Raw genomic sequence first — 18,519 nt, forward strand, 5'->3', positions numbered from 1 at the left:
AATATATATTAACAAGAAAATGTACCTCCCTGAAAATCCTGAAGTATGGGAACTGTAAAGTAATATGAAGCGCCATGTCCCTTATTGTTGTTCGCGATGCATTGGAGGCAATAATATTTTTCACCACTAGTAGAAAATGAGTCGAAAAAAATTTGGCACATCTACAATAATGCAGACTGTTTCATAGTTCACGAAATAAATTAGGATTTTTTTTTTCTGTGCCAGGAAGATACATATATTTTCTGTGTTATTTTCTTACTGTACAAGCTGGTTTCATGTCATGTATGTTTCAGAGGCTTTAACACAAATACAGGCAGGCTGTGGTACCACAGTGAGGCACATTGTTACCAAATCAGTCACAGAGGCTGCTCTGAAGGACTCTGCAATCATCACAGACAAGCTGATTGCCCTCCTCACAGCTAACACTCACTATGCCTCCGTGAGTAACCTTTATTGATGCCTTTCACAGTTTCTTTTATCCTAATTGTCCTCTCTGTTTTCTTAGCTCAAAGCTTTGCTTTGGTTAGGTTTGGTTAGCCAAAGCTAAGTTAACCTTCCTGGACATTTTGTGCTCCTTCTCTTTCTTTGAAACTGCCTTTGCTATCATATGACGTGCAACCTTTCCTTCCCTCAAAACGCTCTAGGCACCACACTATGCTTCGCTGTGTATCTCAGTAGCAACACAGTTTCCTCTGCTTCCATGAAACAGAAAACGGAGCTTCTGTCAGGCATGCTTTTGCTGAATGGGTGGGTCTCAAAGTCAGACATGAGAAACTGTGCTATCATTGCAGTAAATAACTTTTTTATGATGAAGCTTTTTGTGTCCCTTACCCCAACTTTGCATCTGTTGGCTGCTGTCTTGCATGATGACCCATGAAAAGTCAGGGCTCTGCTTAGTGCTGACATATCTGCAGTGTATACGTCAACTAAGGTTCTATACTTGGAAATGGTCACTAAACAAGAACAGTGTTCCTTACAAACACAAAAGAAAGCTTTGCTTATCCTGATTCTTACAGTGTGTGGGATCAGTGTAATCTTTTTCTAACACTCATACAGGTACCCGCTTTGCTTTACTCTTTATAGACAAATGTTGCCTACAGGTAACAAACCCCAAAACTATCTTTTTCTTGCAGAGTTTCAGTTTTGAGCATGGAGTTTCTGGCTAAACGTCTTCAACTAACACTGAATTGTAGGCAGCAAGCGTGATTAGCATGATTAGAGAAGGAACAAAGGACAAGGCAGAAGTCTTGTGCACGACTTGCTTCCTTTTGAAGTCATGGTCAGAGGAAAAAGACCAATGCAAAATCTCCTGCTACAGCAGTATCACTAGGTTAATGTAGTGGAAATGCAATGTACACCATTGTTTCACATCTGACGAGAACTGTCTGTACAAGTTCCACACAAAGTCGTAGGTGGCATGGGGCAAAGCTCACTTTTGGTGTTCTGGCTGGTGTTTTCCACCATAGGCAACAAACTTGTTGCTGAAAAAGTTTCTGCAAAATAGTCTTTCTTTTTGTTTGATGTTCTTATTCTTCATGTATTTTGCACAATTTCATGAAAAATAAACATTTCCTTCAGATAATATTCTGTCTTGTCCATAAAGGGTTAAAATGAAATAGTGAGCAATAAGATAGCACCTTCCTTTCTCTTTGTTTTGAATTATCTCCACTTTCATGGTTCTTCTGACACTTCTTTATAAGCCAAGTATTACAAGAGCCTTGCTCTGTTTCTGCACGCACATCAACAGTAGTGATTTTGTTTACTCCCTCTGTAGTGTAACTAAGATTCAGATTGAAAACAAGATTAAGAAACAGGTCGAAAGCTACTTTTATGCAACCACTCCAAATGCACATATCACATGCTTTTTTGTCAGTTGTACACAATGTTTTGCGAGTGCATACCTGCCAACTTGTGCACTTTAAGACTGATAAAAATCGTGCAAATGTGACCAGAGGCCTATGGGGTGGAATACCGTGCATTTTCTTTTGTTAGCATCTGCCCTGGGCAGACATTAAAACTTCTGTGGGATATATGCACCCTTCTTAATGATCATTTACTTTTAGACGCAGCACATAAGCGACAGCAAACTTGGAACAGCAGATACTGAAGAAACACAGTGCTTTTAGATATAGTGACCTTTTCAGTGACTGTGCTGTTACCAACTTCATGTGCTTCAGGAAAGTGTCAGAATAGACTTGCTCAAATAAAGTACCTATTTGGTACATGACGTCTTTAAAGGGAGGGCCTTTTAAAAAGAAAGAACAGACTTCGTCATAGAGGACAGACAAGGGCTTCAAACAGAGACAGCGCATGGCTGGCTACATAGCTCGCACTCTCCTCTCAATATTCTTCTTCCTTCTTCTCTTCATGCACCACTCTGTAGAGCAGATGACACTGCTTGAAACATGCGTTTCACCGTCTTCAGTAGCCACAAGAGGATGGTGCAGGTACCGCTAAATTTCGTCTTTGCATGCAATATTTTCAATCTTGCGCTGCCCTAGCTTTCAAGAGCCTTAAAACAAATTATTTTCCATAGAACTTGACACAACATTTCTAAAATTATAGAAGCCCAAGTTTGTAAAAACGAAAGATTTGGGAGACTTGGCAGGTAGTATGTGGGTGTTTTGCGATGTCTAAATTTGGAGGAGTACTGTTTAAAAATAACTTACATAAATGAGAACTACATCCACTTCACATGAAAACTTAATTAATTGAAGGTTATGATAAGCATGCATTTCTTATTATATCCATCGGTGGCAGAACTGCTAGAATGCAAAGCATTAGCACGCACTAAAGTAGTGAAAAAAAGAGCAAAGCAAAATAATGTAAGTAAGAAATAACATTCTAGGGGAGTACTGTACACTTTTTTGTGAAAAGATTGTTAAGAATTTGTTCACAATGCACAAGGTCTTGCTGTGCACTCACATATAAACTGATCTTGTCTTTCAGTTCCAAGTTCGCCAGCAAGCCATTTCCTGCCTTGGAAAACTGTATAGGAGCATAGCAATGGACCGAGTGTGCCCTCAGAAGCTCATTTATAAAATTGCCAATGTCATCCTGGAGGCATATCAAACCAAGAATACCAGTGACCGGTGAGCGAGTGCTTCTGCTGCCTTCAAGGCATATTATGTCACTTATGTTTCAATGTTTCAATTATGTTTCAATGACAAGAAGAAAGAAAACGAAGAAAACACAGAATTGACTAGGAAGTTAGAATCAACTGAAGTTAATATAAAATTCAGTGTAGTTAAAGCTACTGTATTAGCAATTGTTTATTTGCAATGTTTTTATTTGATTTGGGATAATTCTGTTCGGTTAAAAGAACACGCCAATCAGTTATTAAGGTTTCATGCAGTAACACAAGAGGGAGAGGAGCATTACAACAGCACAGCCCTCCACACCACCATTTCAGGCTTATGGCATGTTTGGGTAGTTGTTTCAGAGCACTGCGGCAGCACTACAAAGGTAATGTAATAGAGCTATTAAGCTTTACTGCCAGCATAAGCAGGTTCCACTGATGCTAAGGAAGCAAGATCACTTCTATTCCTAGTTATTCAATGTTTGCAATGTTTTTATTTGATTAGGGATAATTCTGTCCGGTTAAAAGAACACGCCAATCAGTTATTAAGGTTTCATGCAGTAACACAAGAGGGAGAGGAGCATTACAACAGCACAACCCTCCACACCACCATTTCAGGCTTATGGCATGTTTGGGTAGTTGTTTCAGAGCACTGCGGCAGCACTACAAGGGTAATGTAATAGAGCTATTAAGCTTTACTGCCAGCATAAGCAGGTTCCACTGATGCTAAGGAAGCAAGATCACTTCTATTCCTAGTTATTCTGGTAATATACAGCCTTGAAGTTGTTTTTCACCACCTTCGTAGCAGAGCTTTCTGATGACCACTCTAATATGTCATTAGTGATGCACATATTTACACAGCTCATTGGTGTGGCAAGTGACCTTCCCCCCTTTAAACATTGATCACATGCGATGCCCCTGACCTCATATATATTGCTGTGAATATATTTCATTGTTTACATTATCAATGTACAGCACATTTCTAAAACCTGCTCATGTTTCGTGCATGCCTACCAACTCTCCCAACTTGTCTGGGAGATTCCTGAATTTTGACCAATTCTCCCAAATGTACAAACAGGGCCACAAATCTTCTAAAAAACTGCCCCAACCCCAGAAAAAAAAAAGAAGCATAATGCAGCTCAGCGCATCGTAATTGCCATAAATGCATTAGGTAGCTAGCTGCATTCTGATTTATATTCAAGCCATTTATGTGTAGGCAGTGGAGGCCTAACTCGTTTCCCTTCAGATCGAGCCATGCGTTCAGCAGTGCGCATGAGACAAAGGTCTAACATGTGTTGCACAATGTTGCATAAATTAGCTCTGCCCGCTGCACAGACCTGTTATGCGGTGAAGCATATTAGAAGTAAACCGGGGCTATCGTCAGGGGCTACTGTCAAGTAATGTTCCTTAATTATACACGTCCGCATGTTCTCTCTACAGTCACAGTATGAGTGCCAAGACGCATAGAAAGTGTACTGGCAGCCATTCAGAGCTGTCTGTGACATTGCTGTAGCTCTGAAAAAAAATAAAGAGAGAGAGAGAGTTTTTTTCTTTTGTGGTTGCCATGCCCTGCCACCCTCCTCAGCGAATCTCACAAATTTTGAGTTCCCCAGGTTGGCAGGTATGTTCATGTCAACATCTTTTGTTTAAATCAAGACGCAAATGCTTTTCTTGTTTCAGCATGACTGTGGAGCAGACATACGCTCAGCATATCGTACCATTATTGCTGTCTGCTTCGTACCGCATGGAGCTTCTATATGCCCTCTACTGTAACCTCGAAGCAAAAGCACTGCGGTCATTTGTGCGCCTGCATGAGAATATGCAGGAAGCGCAGCTAAAGCTGCAAAGTGTTTTAGATCAAGTGTCGACAGCACATGCAAGCACACCCAGGCGCTCTAATAGAGGTGAGAAAGACCTTTCACTGCATCAAGCCAGCGATTGGGTAAAATTATTATAAGCTTGTTCCTGTGGCAACATATTAAACAAACAAAGGGGTCAGTCCTGTCTTATATTTTCTAACACTTTTTGTGAATATGTATTCGTAACCTTGCCTTGAATATGAACCATTTGTTGTATGCCACATACCACATTGAGTGTTGAAAAATTAAAAAGACAAAGATTGGCTATAATCAGACCCGGTAATAAGTAGGGAATGGATATATTCATAACCAGGTAACTAAAAGAGTAGCTAGATTTTTCTGTGCATTCAAAGCATCATTTCCGCATGTGTGTATAATGCAGTAATAATGTATTTCAATCAGTTTTACATATCAGACATAATGCAAGACATGTCCCTGAAAAGTAATCTCACATTTTACCTCGTTTTTATGTCAGGCTTCTATTGTCCCCTAGAAGAGTTGACTGTTGGGCTAGTTGGTCATCCATATTTGAAGTAGTAGCTTAGCGCAAATAAAACTACGAACACAAGGAAGACAGACAAGGACAAGCGCTTGTCCTTGTCTGTCTATTGTCCCCTTCAGGGGGTAATAGAAAATAGTGCATCAATGACTGCGCATCAAAAGCAAAAGCACAGATGAAAATAATCACATTTAAAACATCTCGTATACATCTTGAAACACTTCTGATTCTCCACACAGAAGCCGAAATATCTAATACTAAGGGCGTGTGAATAGTAATTTTGGAAACTGAATCGAATATAAATCGAGTAGCCCCAGATCCGAACAGAATCACATTGAACATAAAATACTTTTCTAATTGTTTTTCAATAATGAATATCTGTTCTTCACAATTATTATAAAAGTATGCTTAAATCCTAATACTCTCAACGTTAGAAAGCTTCTTTCATCATATTGCACATTATGAAGTGTTGTTTATTACAAACGCACATGGAGAATTAGGAACAAATAAGCAGTTTCTTCACATGCACAGGACTCTTCAGAAAGTACAAATGATCTCTGTATAGCTGATAAAGCATGGCTCCATGAGTGATATGTCCTGCTACTCTACATAAGTTCTTATGTATTATGAATTTACTATGTGTGTGGGAATTAAATTTATCCCATTTTTGTTCCAATTTTATGTTTAATTGTGCAAAGTTGGCATTTCAAGGTATTCAAATAATATTAAAAAGATATTCGTATTTATGAATTCTGTACACTCAATTTCTGAATTCTATATGACTATGTATTTGATTTGAGAACCAAATTGAATAGTACACCATTCGATCTATTGTTTGAAAGTTTCAAAAATTTGCACACTCCTTTTTAATGCTTATCAACACCACCTTTCTAGTCGGCATCCTTCTCTTTCTTTTGACACCACCACAAGCTACGAACATAATCTGACAGAAAATGCACTGAGTAATGTATCAGTGTAAAGTACACAAAGTCCAACTTGAGGAATTATTGAGAGCGACTAATAACTGGCATGCTTAATCACAAACACTTGATAGCAATATCTGCTTGGCACATGTCACTATATATATATATATATATATATATATATCAGTCATGGAAGTGTGGCATTAGACTAAACGCATTGACTATCATCAGAAATTATGAAAACCTAAATCAAGCCGGCAGCTTCAAGAAACAGCGGCGTAAGGCACCATCTTTGATTCCTACCCTACACACGGATGTTCTAACATTTATGTCCTCAAAGCCTCATGCTAGCGTGCGGGACGTGGCCACCCAGGTACCAATTTCCAAGTCATCAGTTTGGAGGATTCTAAATGACGGCCTTTCACCTGTACCACCTTAACCAGCACCAATGCTTGGAAGATAGGGACCTGTAGAATCGTCTAGCTTTTTCGAACTGGGCCCTCGCAAAAGCCGATGAGTCACTAGACTTTTTGAACAACATCATGTGCATAGATGAAGCCAATATTTGCAGAAACGCCTAGGTAAATTTGCATAATGCACACTATCGGAGGGACTCCAATCCACACTGGGTAAAGCGCAATCGGCACCAGTACCAGTGGTCGCTCAATGAGTGGTTAGGAATTTACGGCGGTGCTATAATCAGTCCCATCTTCGATCACGCACTGATTGGACAACGTTACGTGAACGAAATCCTTGAAGCAGTGAGGGATGAGTTTCTTAGCGAAGTCCCGCTGTCACGTCTTACACTTCTGTGGTATCGGCAAGGCGAAGCACCCGCACACCAGCAGCCGAGCACAAAACTGGCTGGATGCAACTTTTCATACGCAAAAGATTGGAAGGCCTTTAAATTGGCCAGTTAGGTCACCTCACCTCTCACAACTCGATTTCTTTCTTTAAGGTTATGTAAAAAATCTCGCTAACATGATCAATATAAACGTAAGATTAGTTCAAGGCAAAGAGAACGGATGTCTGCTGTAGAATTCCAGTGTCGGTCATCAAGAAAGCCACTGAAGATGTGATAAAACGGACACAGTACTGCATAGCTGCAAAAGGAGACCTATTCGAACACGTCCTCTAGGCAGCAGCTGGTGTTCAATGGAGTTTACGAATTCATAGATATTAAGGGCACACTGAAATCTTGCGTTTTTTTTTTTTTTGTGCAGACATCCTGATTGCCAATTTGGCTCATTTAGAAGTGGTATATCAACTTTCTTGGATGCATCAGTTTTTCCTTTTCTCAAAACATTGGTCGCTTCCCAGTCTGTTTGCTTTTATTTTTTGACACGAACCTGTTTTGGCCACACGTATGCACTTTCATGAAAAATAAAATGGTCTCTTTAATTTGGCCTTGGTCTGAAGCAAGTTCCTGGTGCAAAATATAGCTTCGCGCACACTCTTTCGATGCGGTGCGAGCAAAGCCGGGATTGTCCAACATTCTATGCCTATTACATTGCTTTTCGCATTTCGTGCATGGTCAGAGCGGCGCTTTGGCCCCGTTATCAAGGGGCTTTTGTTATCAATGTGATCAGTCGGCCTTGAGAGACAGATAATAAGTGTGATGTATAAATGAGAGGAAGGAATAGCTATGAGGCCGCGAAACCTGCTGTTGGTGCTCCTTCCGTGCCATTATCAAGGTGATGCGCTGTCTCTTCGGCTTTGCAACAGGCAATGCAGTTGCCTGTTGCAAAGAAAATATTCTTTAAAATAATATGTGGTACTCAAGGACAGCAAATATTATCATATGAATATTCAATTCATATTCAATTTGGTGTCATCATTTTTTTATTTGGAAATCAACATTCACACACTCCTATTTTTTGGCACATGTTAGTTTTCTACTTTTTAAGTGACAGGATATAGGAATTTCATCTTTGTTTTAATGTACCCAAGTATCTGAAAGGCTCCATCATGCATCTACAGTTTCCATCTTTACCAAAAAAATTTTCTTTTTCAAGTTGTTCTGTGTATTACGTTCCTTCAAAAATAAACTTGCAGTTAGTGCTCGTATGTGTACCTTGCTTAACCCTCATGTGATTTAGTACTGTTTTATCAAATATAGAATTTCACCAACTAGTCCAAGTTTTCTTGCTGCAGGATATTACAGTATAGTAGCTGTTAAGACATCACATTTTCTTTGAGTTGTGAACCCTTTATTTTAGCTACCAACTGGGTAGCAACACATAAGTAGTGGTTGTGAAACACAAGATCAAGTAAGGTCAATGACTGCCCAAAATTCCAAATATATTTTGCTGGATTAAGAATCTACATTGTAATGGCATGAATGTCAATTCCAAAGCATATCTTGCTTCTCAACCTGCCAACTTTCCATCCTGTTTTCTCTCTTTTTCCCACCTGACAGTTTGTAAACACAAAAGCCTTTCATCTTTAACTGCAGGAACATAGCATCTTAAGAGCTTTCATTTTTGAGCAAGCAAATAGTTGTTTGGAGGGAAGGCTATTAACAAGTTGTCACTTCTGCTTTTTTTCCAACAGGCACACAGCTCATAGATGAGCTAAGGAAAGACAAGGTCGCATGTGAGAACTTACTCAATGCACTGAGCCACCAGAAATCATCAGACATTGCTTCCAGTCGGGTAAAAGCATATTCAAATCAGTTCCTTGTTATACGAGAGCAGACAGCAGGGGGTTAACCTCATGCAAGTACAGTAGTGAAGAAAATCAGTAAGGTGTAAGGTCACTAAATTCCCGTACAATTTCACTCGTGTTAAAATATAGCTAAATATTCAAAACAGCTGATGTTGCCATTGCAATAATAAAGCCCTTATAATCTAGTGCTTAAGCCTTAAGTACCTCTTATCTCCACCTCTGCCATTCCTCAAAGGCAGTGCAGTTAGGCCTACTAGGATCGCATATGGTGACTTGCATTTTTCATTCAACTGTAAGAGAAGACTGTGCTTCCTTCTGCTTTATTTTTACTCAAATTTTGCAACTATATTGGCATTTTTTACATTGCAAGAGAGATTTCCAGCAGAAAACACTGACATGTACACGCCAGGGAAGAATTACAGCACACGACACATGTACTGCTGTTGCTTTTAGTTGGCATTGTTCTATCAAATGCTTCACATCTTTGCTTGCCTGGTTTAACCAAACATTTACCAGGTGCTGACAGTTGGCTAAACCAGTCCACACCTCTGCCGCAGCTTACTTCTCCTATGTAATTGAGGTGCACATACTGCATTTTCTCTTGATGGCCCAGGCAGGCAAAGATGTCAAATGTCTTACTGAGCAATGCAGATCAAGAAATGCTACTGTGTCGAAAAATTTGAGCAAGAGCAAAACAGCAGTAAGTGCAAAACCTTCTTTTAAGTTATTGGAATAAAAGAATTGGAGGTCGCTTAAGCTTCGCCTCCAAGAGTCGAACGCAATGGCATTCAAAGATCCCTGACTGCTTCTCACACTTCCTGGCAACTGTAGCATATGTAACTGTAATGTTTACCAGGAAACGCTGGCAGCGAACGCTATGCATGAAGGTGGGCTTCCTGGTAGAAATGCGGCCTCTTGCAGGGGCTGCGATGCAGCGGAGGCAAGTGCCATAGGGGGTGTTGCAAGGAACCAGGCGCGCCGCTGTGTGGTTTCCAAGATTTACATGCGCCAGTGTACGCAAATGGCAGACGCCGTGGCCGGTCTATGAATGGTAGAAACACTGGAAAAGAATTTTGTTTGAGCTTTCACGTAACAGAATTATGTTTTCTCATATATTCAAATTACAATGCGACACCATCATGTCTGTAAGTCGTGTGTAAGCCGTACTTTAAGATTTTTCTACATATTTTAGCTTGAGAAATTCAATTAATTCAGTAACTTCCTTGCACCACATAGAGAGCCTGGGTATGCATGGTTCAAAATTTTTTGGCGAAATGTCGTCCGACACGGGACGCCGACGTTGACGCCAGTTTTCTTGCGACATGGGGCCCTTAATGCTATCGCGTTAAAACAGACGCTGCTGTATATGTGGCCAAGTGCCTGACATCAGTACACCCTACGCTACATGTATGCATGCTGTTTATGCATAACTGATCTGCAAGTAGCTTAGTATGCAGTATCTTCAGCTGGCTAGCAGCTTGTAATAATGTCTTGAATAAAGAAACATTCAGGCAACACACATGTACAGTAAAATAGACGACTCATTCTCAATGTATTAAATCTATTGCATCCACGTTTGCTCCATTGAAGTGCACTTTTATTAAACCTTGAGTACAATATTTACAGGCATGTTTATTTGCACAGTTGATACACTAAATATTGGTTCACTAAGTAATGAATTTGCCAATAGAGTTGCCAGGCTGCGAGTTTTTCACAGGCAGAACTAGTATTAACCCCATACCAACATGGCATTTGCCGATTTTCAAGTACTGCTAAATAGCACATTATGATGTGCATCACAAGTGCTCTATATACAACTGAATGGTCGCAAGCGAATTCATTCCCAATTCCTTAAACTTTCCATAGTACCTTAAAACTTCATGTATTTTGTCATCTAGACTTCTATAATATTGCTGCGTTTTTCATGGGCTATTGATGTGCCTTATGGATAATAGCTTGCAGCAACATCAGCTTGAAATTTTTTTAAAGCATACGAAGTTTTACATAAACCCTTTCAATAAATTTCAGTCATGGCAAGTTTGTACTTGGTGCACACATTTTGCTTTCATTTTGTTCGGTATGGGGACAAAAACATACACGAAAAGACTAGCACTGCATGTTTGTACTGTGTACATTTTGTCCTCACCCCATCCACATTGCTTCATAAAACCTTCTAGATGAACCGGCTTGCCCAAATCAAGTTGTTCGCATACAGTATCTTCCACAAAAAACACTCTCCCCACTTTTTTTTTGGTGTCACTCATGCTCTTTCTCTCTCTCTCTCTCTCTCTGCAAAAATGCCAACCCTGTTTGCCAGACATGTTCAAAGAAATGTTTTTATTGCAATAGCAATTATATGGACACGCCAGGTGTGTTTGCGTCATTGTCGTGATGTTCCGTATAAAGTTCGAGTGCGATAACTTTGTGGCCGCGCGCCATACGCTGTGGGTGCGAGTGAAAGCATGCAACAGTGAGCCAAGGATGGTGGCTTGATCTTACACACTCGAGGTGAAAAGCGCACCCTCTTCCATCGCACGGCATCTTCCATCACTTGCAAGGCACCTGGGGGGCATTCTACTCCAGCAGCGGCTGCGTATGGCGCGACTGAGAGCAGCTGCACTTAGCCCTATCTTACAGAGTCAGAGTCTAGGCTCACCAAGGGCTGATAGCTTCATGTGCTCTTTGTTCTTGCCGCTTAGTTCACGTTGAAGCGAGAGGCAGCACAAGAGTTGATTTTCTCACAGCTGCTGCCGCTCTTCCTCACACTAGCGTTTTGACAGTGAGCGTTTGCAGTCATCTAGTGAGATAGTTCATGTTTGCCTGTGCGCTCGTTAATTTAGCTAGGAAAATAATGTTTGCAGGTTTATACGGCCAATAAAGTTACTATCCTTACTTCACATAGCTGTCTAATAATTTGCTAGCACATTTGATGCTTCGCCTTTCAGACGAAACTGTGCCTTTTTTTTTTTTTCCTCTCATGGAACCTAAAGCTGCCCTTTCTCTTTCCTGTATTAAGCCTGCCCACAAAGTCGCTCTTGTGTGCATGTTCAAGTGACCATGCCACTCAGTGGCTTTACTGTAATTTTCTCAAGTCTGGCCACAAGCAAAAGGATTGCAAAATAAGCTGGAAGACATGAAAATGGCAATACCATTTGTTTTCCTGCCACTTCGAACTGCAGTGTTGACCTGCAACAGAAAAAGTTCACGACCGTATGTATGACATGCTTTTTGTTGTGTGTATGTTTTTGGCACATTGTGCATCGATACACAGCGAGTACCTCAGGCTAAAGGCAAACTGCAACAAAATTTTAGACTGTATAAATGCCTAGACACACATAGTATTAATATATAGGGCAGCCTCCATGCAAACTTTTAGATCTGAAGTACAAGTGGATGCAGCACAAGAAGTTTGCGAGAACATACATTTTTTTACACCAGAATGAGGGGAAAAATGGTGCCAATTCCGCTCACCAGAAATTATGTAGAACCTGGAACACTGTGAACCAGCATGGCTCCTCAGCATCATCTCCAAGATTAGGTGGCACTCACAATCTTCTGAAAACATAGGAGGCCATGGTTTAGGATTTTCATCACACCCGCTAACACCCAGTTGCATGCATCATCTGGTGGATGTTATTTATTAGGCTGTCAATAAGAAAATTTGATGATTCCAAGGCCTGCAGAATTGCCAGGATTGCTTCAATAGTATGTACTACTCATTGAAATAAACTTCACCAAAGTGAGATTTTGTTGCAGTTGGCCCCAACTGCAAGTGCAAACCTGCAGGATAACGAAAGAACTTGAGAAGCAGCCAAAGATTGCTCAACTATTGATGGAAGTGGGAATGAATGAATGAATGAATGAATGAATGAATGAAACATCTTTGTTAGGAATGGGTTGGCTCGTCAGCCTCAAAAAGGTGGGGGGGTTCAGGGAAGGCCATCACATGCAACGGTAAATGCCCACCTTATGTGCAAATTGCCAGAGGGAGAGCAGCATGTTTCGGACTTTATAGTCGTTCAGGTTGGCCCAGTCTTCAAAGAAGATAATGTCTGGTCTCTGGTATTTCTGCCAGAGATCTCCATTTGTGTAACAATTCCACAGCATACGCTGATGTTGAGTCCTTGTCAACATGTTCTTGACAGTAGGACGAGCGCTCGTTATGCATATCACAAATGCTACTGATTCGGTGGTTCCTGCTTCTCATGTGCTTTCATCAGCACTGTCGATGGCTGTGTTAGGCTGGCCTGAGAATAATGAGGGTATGGTCGTATGATTTAGACAGCAAACATGGGCAGCTGATATTTCAGCCGAGATTAAGAGGAAGTAGTGGGATTTGGTAGCTTAAGTACTGTATAGAACAGATAGCCAATGCTATATACCAGAGCAACAGAATGGGTGCCATGGAAAGGAAACAAGGGGACGAGATAGTGTGATATGAGACTGGGAAGTTTACAGCCACAGGATATAGTTAGCTGACATGAGACAAGGGTAATTGGAGATCACTGGGAGAGGTCTTTGTCCTGTAATGGACAAAGTGGGCTGATGACAATGACTATGTCATCGTGATGAGGCAAGCTTGTCATCTTATGAATAAAATAGCTATAGTTGTCCTCAAAATGAAAACATGTAAAGGGATGCTAAAATTAAGATTAAGCTAAGCTAGATTTGTGGACGACAGTTCTGGAATGCCAAATGGGTCAGTCTTGCCACAATCAGCGCTTTGGTTCATTGGAGAGAACATGAAAGAGAAAAATATCACATTGAAGTTCCCGTACTAGGTGCCTGTGACATCACAGATTTCAGCAGCATCTACCTGGGGCCAGCTGGCTGTTTACAACTATATAAGGGGCTGCTACACTGCATTACAAAATAAATGAGAACTTTAAGCTTTTAGTTTATTTTTAATGGAATATAGTAATTTTTTTCTTTTGAGCAATAAACAGTTAGCTAGCAACGGGTAACTTTTGCAGGCTTTTCTCGCACATGAAGCGCCCAAATAATGTTCAAACTCATTTGTTGTCACCATAACCTAATGTGTGCCATTGTACAGGCATAAACAAAGAGATGTTTGTCATTTGTCTCTTTCTTGGTCATGCTGTCAACTTGCAGTGCAGAATCTAAAACCTTGTGCGTTCACAGTTGCCCAATTTAATTTCTGGCTGTAGTCTCCTTTCAAGAGTTAGTAAAGATGCTTTTTCATACCTGTGCCAATTGTTTCCTTCTGTTGCACTAAAATTAGATCCGGGGCAGTGTTTTCTTTAATTGCTTTTTATATATATGTGCTCTTCAATGGGCCTGTAAGCTATCATGAACAAATATATAATAATGCCTTAAGTAGACGTTAAGGATATTGCTGTTTCTTGCATTCTCTCTTCTTCCTTGGCATTAGAAACAACCTATTCAAAGGTTCATTTGTACTTGTCCAAAAGCTGATATGCTGCTTTCTAACATTCTTATGCTTCAGGATGCAATACTGAAGAGCCTCGGAGACAGAAGGAGTAAAGCTCTGGCTGAAGTAGAGAAGCTTTTCTGGACAGCTACATCAGCTGCACTCAGTGAAGATGAGGTTGAACAGCTTTTGGCTCTTGTTTCAGAGCAGAGACCTGCACTTTATTTTTCCTACACAAGCAAAGAGCTGCAGCTATTCAAGGTTTGGAGTTCCGATCAAGTGTTATAACTTTATTCAGTGATGTTGTTAAACTGTGTAAATGTACAGCAAGCTTTTTTATGCAAGATGTTGAGCACTACTTTATTTTACTGCGATCCACTGCCAAAACAACAAGAGGTGCACAGGAAAAACATTGGGACAAAACACCACAGCTCATTGGAGCTCTTCAGCCGTCATTGGCCTTTGCACTATGAAATCCCATATATCATCATCAAAGCACAACTAGTGCAGCAACTTTATACTGAAACCAACCACAAGGCTATATATGCCCATAATCAGCACATGGCCCCAATAGTGTAAAACCATTCCAATTTGTTATTATTCCAAATCTGCCATTAGCTCTCCATGATAGGTCAAATTGGCTTAGGCCCCGCCCATACGGGCTGGATTTGGGCCATCTTGACCCATCGTTGAGCAAAATTTGGGATTTGCAATAAAAACAAACTGGAATAGCTTTACATCATCTCAATCATATCTGCTGATCTCTGAGCATATATGTGCGTATACGTAGGTATATTAGCCTCGTAATTGCATGCAATCAATGCAAGCCGCACTTTCTGCCTAGGTCTTTTCCTGTGCATCTTTTGTTGCTGTAGTTGTGCATTTTATTACCATGTGTACGCATAACCAACTAGCCCCGACTTTAATACTTTCACCACTCTCATTCAACATTCCAAGCACCACATATATGCTTACTGTCACTTCATCAATGATACTGTCAATTGATTCAAGGTATTAAGGTTACCTGCGTACATTTGTTTGGCAGAGCAGGTGGTTTCTGGTTTCCGAGTAAAAAATTTTGTCTTGTAATATAGATCACTCTCTATTGCTGCAACAGCAGCTAAATGAATGGCAGTGAGGCAACATCAGGAAGCATACTGTGTTCCCTTCTCCCTTAAAAAGAAAAGTGTGTTTGTGCATGCATTTATGGGTGGGGGTCTGTAGAAAAAGGCAACTGTGGCTCCATGGCTAGAATTAGCTGAACATAGCTTCCTACAAAAATTACCTGACGAAAATCTAGTGCTATATTCTTAGATCACTCCCCATTGCTGCAACAGTAGCTAGATAACGGCAATAAGACATCAGGAAGCACACTATGCTGTCTTCTCTTTATCCAAACTTGGAAAGGAAAGTGTGTTTGTGTGTCCACGTGTAGGTGGGGGTCTGTTGACTATGGAGACAGTGGCTGCAAGGCCAGAATTAGCTGACAATAGTTTCCTATAAAAGTTACTTCAGTAAAATCTAGTGCTAGTGTCTAAGGGAGCTGTAGGCATGGCAGCATTGAAATTATGGGTGGCACATGGATTCGGCTAAACCTTGTCCTTCTGGCTTCAAACAACTTTGTGACTTTGCAAATTGATGACCTTCAACGAACTATTGCATCGTAAACAGGGTTTCGGACCAAAAAAATACAAGTTTGGCTTAGGTTTAAGTTGAACACGCCCCTATTTTGTTCCAGTTTGGAGTAAATAAAAATTTACAGCAGTTCGCAAACCGGTTCAAAGCAGTCCATTTTGTTTTGCCCCACGTGACATGCTGCAGAGTGCTATATCAGCATAGCACATGAGCTAGTTTCCTCAGGAAGAAGCATAGATGGGCTCCTCGTCTATGCCCCCCTGTCTATGTCTATGGCTCCCCAGGGGGAAGGGACAAGGCTTTTACATGAATATCTGTGAATGAATTTTAATATTATGCAGCTACAGCAGATATACAGATGAAGGCACCTTCTTAGGCAGTGCCATCGCGAGAGTGTGCCTCGAAGCATCCAACCCTGCACTTTCCTTTTTCCCTTGTTTGCAATTACAGTCATCCATACCGAGTATGTGCAGAACCATGGAAATTGCTAAATCTTTTTTTGCTTTAAATGTGATTAGCATTGTTTACCTTATTTCACACACTTAGAGTCAACACATCCCAAGTCTATACATCTATACATTCAATTGCCATCACTACGTAGTCACCATGTCGTCATGGCCATGGCTGTCCATGGCCATGGCTGTCCATTGCGAGCGAGTGTCATAGCAAACTGGGCCAATCCTGGAGACATTGTATGTCGCATATAACTGAAACAACGGAAACCTCAGAATGACTACACATTCTTAATAAATGTGTCTTCAGTAACATACGGTCTATTGTTAGATTGCTTGAATGCTTATCACATTAACGTCGACAGTCATCAAGAGACGGGTTCTGCCAGAATGTCTTCGCAATAACGTGCAGTTTACAAATGCATTGCACAGTTACAATAACATTTTCACATACGTAATAAAAAAAGAGGCAACTAATGAGAATTGCTGCATCTATGTGGGGTTTGCATAGCTTCCACACCTCATTATCCTGACAGCAGTGGGGTTTATTTCTATCTTGCCTCAGGTATTTAGTACAGGAGTGGTTGTGAGTGAACTGTGGCACATAATTTGTGGTGCCAAAGACAGCGCGAAGTCACATTGTACTACATATGTCACAACTTCAAACTTCCAGTCTGTAGCAAAGAAAGAAGCCAGCGATTCACAATTCAGTGAGTTTGCCGTTTTATTTTTTTTATAAGCAGGCAAGGATATTGATACTTCTGAACAATGGACAAGGATGGTTTGTTCCGATCCCCGCGCAGATCTTTCTTACGAATCTACACATGTTGTAGAGTCTTGCGCGCGGGCCATAAGGGCAAATCATAAAATGTAGACCATGCATTGTGCTTCAAGAAACATTTTGTGACTCAATGAGCTTTGTGCTCTGCTTATATGTGCCAAATGTGCATTGAATTATAACACGGAACAAAAGCAAATTTTGCATGTTATTTACAGCCGCGGCTAATGCACACTAAGAAAGTGATGGTACTCATTAGTGACCACAGTGTTATACATACGATAATTAAGTAATGCAGCTGTAGTCGATATCTTAATTTTCCCTCCTCGAGGATCTCATATTTTCTGATCCCTCTGTATCCCAGTGAGGATACATTACAGTTTATTTAGTTATAGTAACAAGGTGACCTCACGGCCACACTGGAAGGTTCAACAGAAAACGGCGATTCTGCAGAGCTCCTCAGGCAATTCTTTTGGCTACGGTACACAATTGGCATAGACAAGTTCAGAAGTGCATGCGTGTCTGCCAAGGTGGCCGTAGTTACCAGCACCTGCCCCCTTCCACCTGCCCATTTATCCCCATACTCGCAAATAACAAAACTCGTGAGTCGAAACAATCTGTTAGTGCGTTGCACTGAGTACAGAAGTAGCTATTCTGAAGGATACCGAGTCTTTTGAGCACTTGTTGCTACCCAATATTTCTGACCGTTTCGTGCCGAACCGGTAACCGTTTTTATTTATTTATTTATTTTGCTTGAGCTTCAGTTCTGGCTCAGGGACGTGCCAAGAATATCGATTTGGGTAGTTTTCAGTTCAGGTTCGAGTTGGGTTCAACACCCTAGTTATAAATACAATTCACAATGATCATGCATGTGCGCAGAGTTTATTGCCTTCTGCACTTTAAAAGGATACGATTGCTTGGAAATATAGGCCACTAAAAACAGAAAAAGCGCAATAAATAAAGCAACAAGACCATCTGAAACAGCAAATATGAAGATTAGACAAATCCATGTATTACCTACCATTCCAATAGTACCTGAGCAATGTCAGTGCCTGAGTTTAAGGAACTCTATGGGGCCCAAGGGTTTATGGTCATTGTGCGGCCTGTGTCCACTACACCAGGCTGGCTGGCATGTGCATCAGTGGTATGCAGCATCACATGTTCGCCACCCCTGATAGCTGAAATGACATTTTTCACACAATGCCCTGCTGCACTTGTGCATATTTTGGACTAGT

The 18,519-nt window shown here is 40.8% G+C and overlaps 1 protein-coding gene and 1 long non-coding RNA gene across 6 annotated transcripts in view; one reads left to right on the top strand and one right to left on the bottom strand.

The window, feature by feature from the left end:
• Nucleotides 1-18,519, top strand: part of LOC135902563 (sister chromatid cohesion protein PDS5 homolog B-like) — a 39,483-nt gene that overhangs the window by 19,251 nt on the left and 1,713 nt on the right. For all 5 annotated transcript variants that reach the window (XM_070535387.1, XM_070535390.1, XM_065432727.2 and 2 more), the window contains 5 exons: nucleotides 294-439; nucleotides 2,950-3,092; nucleotides 4,760-4,983; nucleotides 8,914-9,014; nucleotides 14,495-14,680. In XM_070535387.1, the coding sequence (XP_070391488.1) occupies nucleotides 294-439; nucleotides 2,950-3,092; nucleotides 4,760-4,983; nucleotides 8,914-9,014; nucleotides 14,495-14,680 (800 nt within the window). The remainder of the gene's footprint in view (nucleotides 1-293; nucleotides 440-2,949; nucleotides 3,093-4,759; nucleotides 4,984-8,913; nucleotides 9,015-14,494; nucleotides 14,681-18,519) is intronic.
• LOC135902568 (uncharacterized) lies at nucleotides 9,022-14,480 on the bottom strand. Its single transcript, XR_011512707.1, has 3 exons — nucleotides 12,499-14,480; nucleotides 12,177-12,213; nucleotides 9,022-10,087 (listed from the first exon to the last, which is right to left on the bottom strand). It is a non-coding gene; the product is annotated as an uncharacterized lncRNA (long non-coding RNA).

Source organism: Dermacentor albipictus, chromosome 3 (genome assembly GCF_038994185.2).
Source record: "Dermacentor albipictus isolate Rhodes 1998 colony chromosome 3, USDA_Dalb.pri_finalv2, whole genome shotgun sequence".
NCBI classification, from domain to species: Eukaryota; Metazoa; Arthropoda; class Arachnida; order Ixodida; family Ixodidae; genus Dermacentor; species Dermacentor albipictus.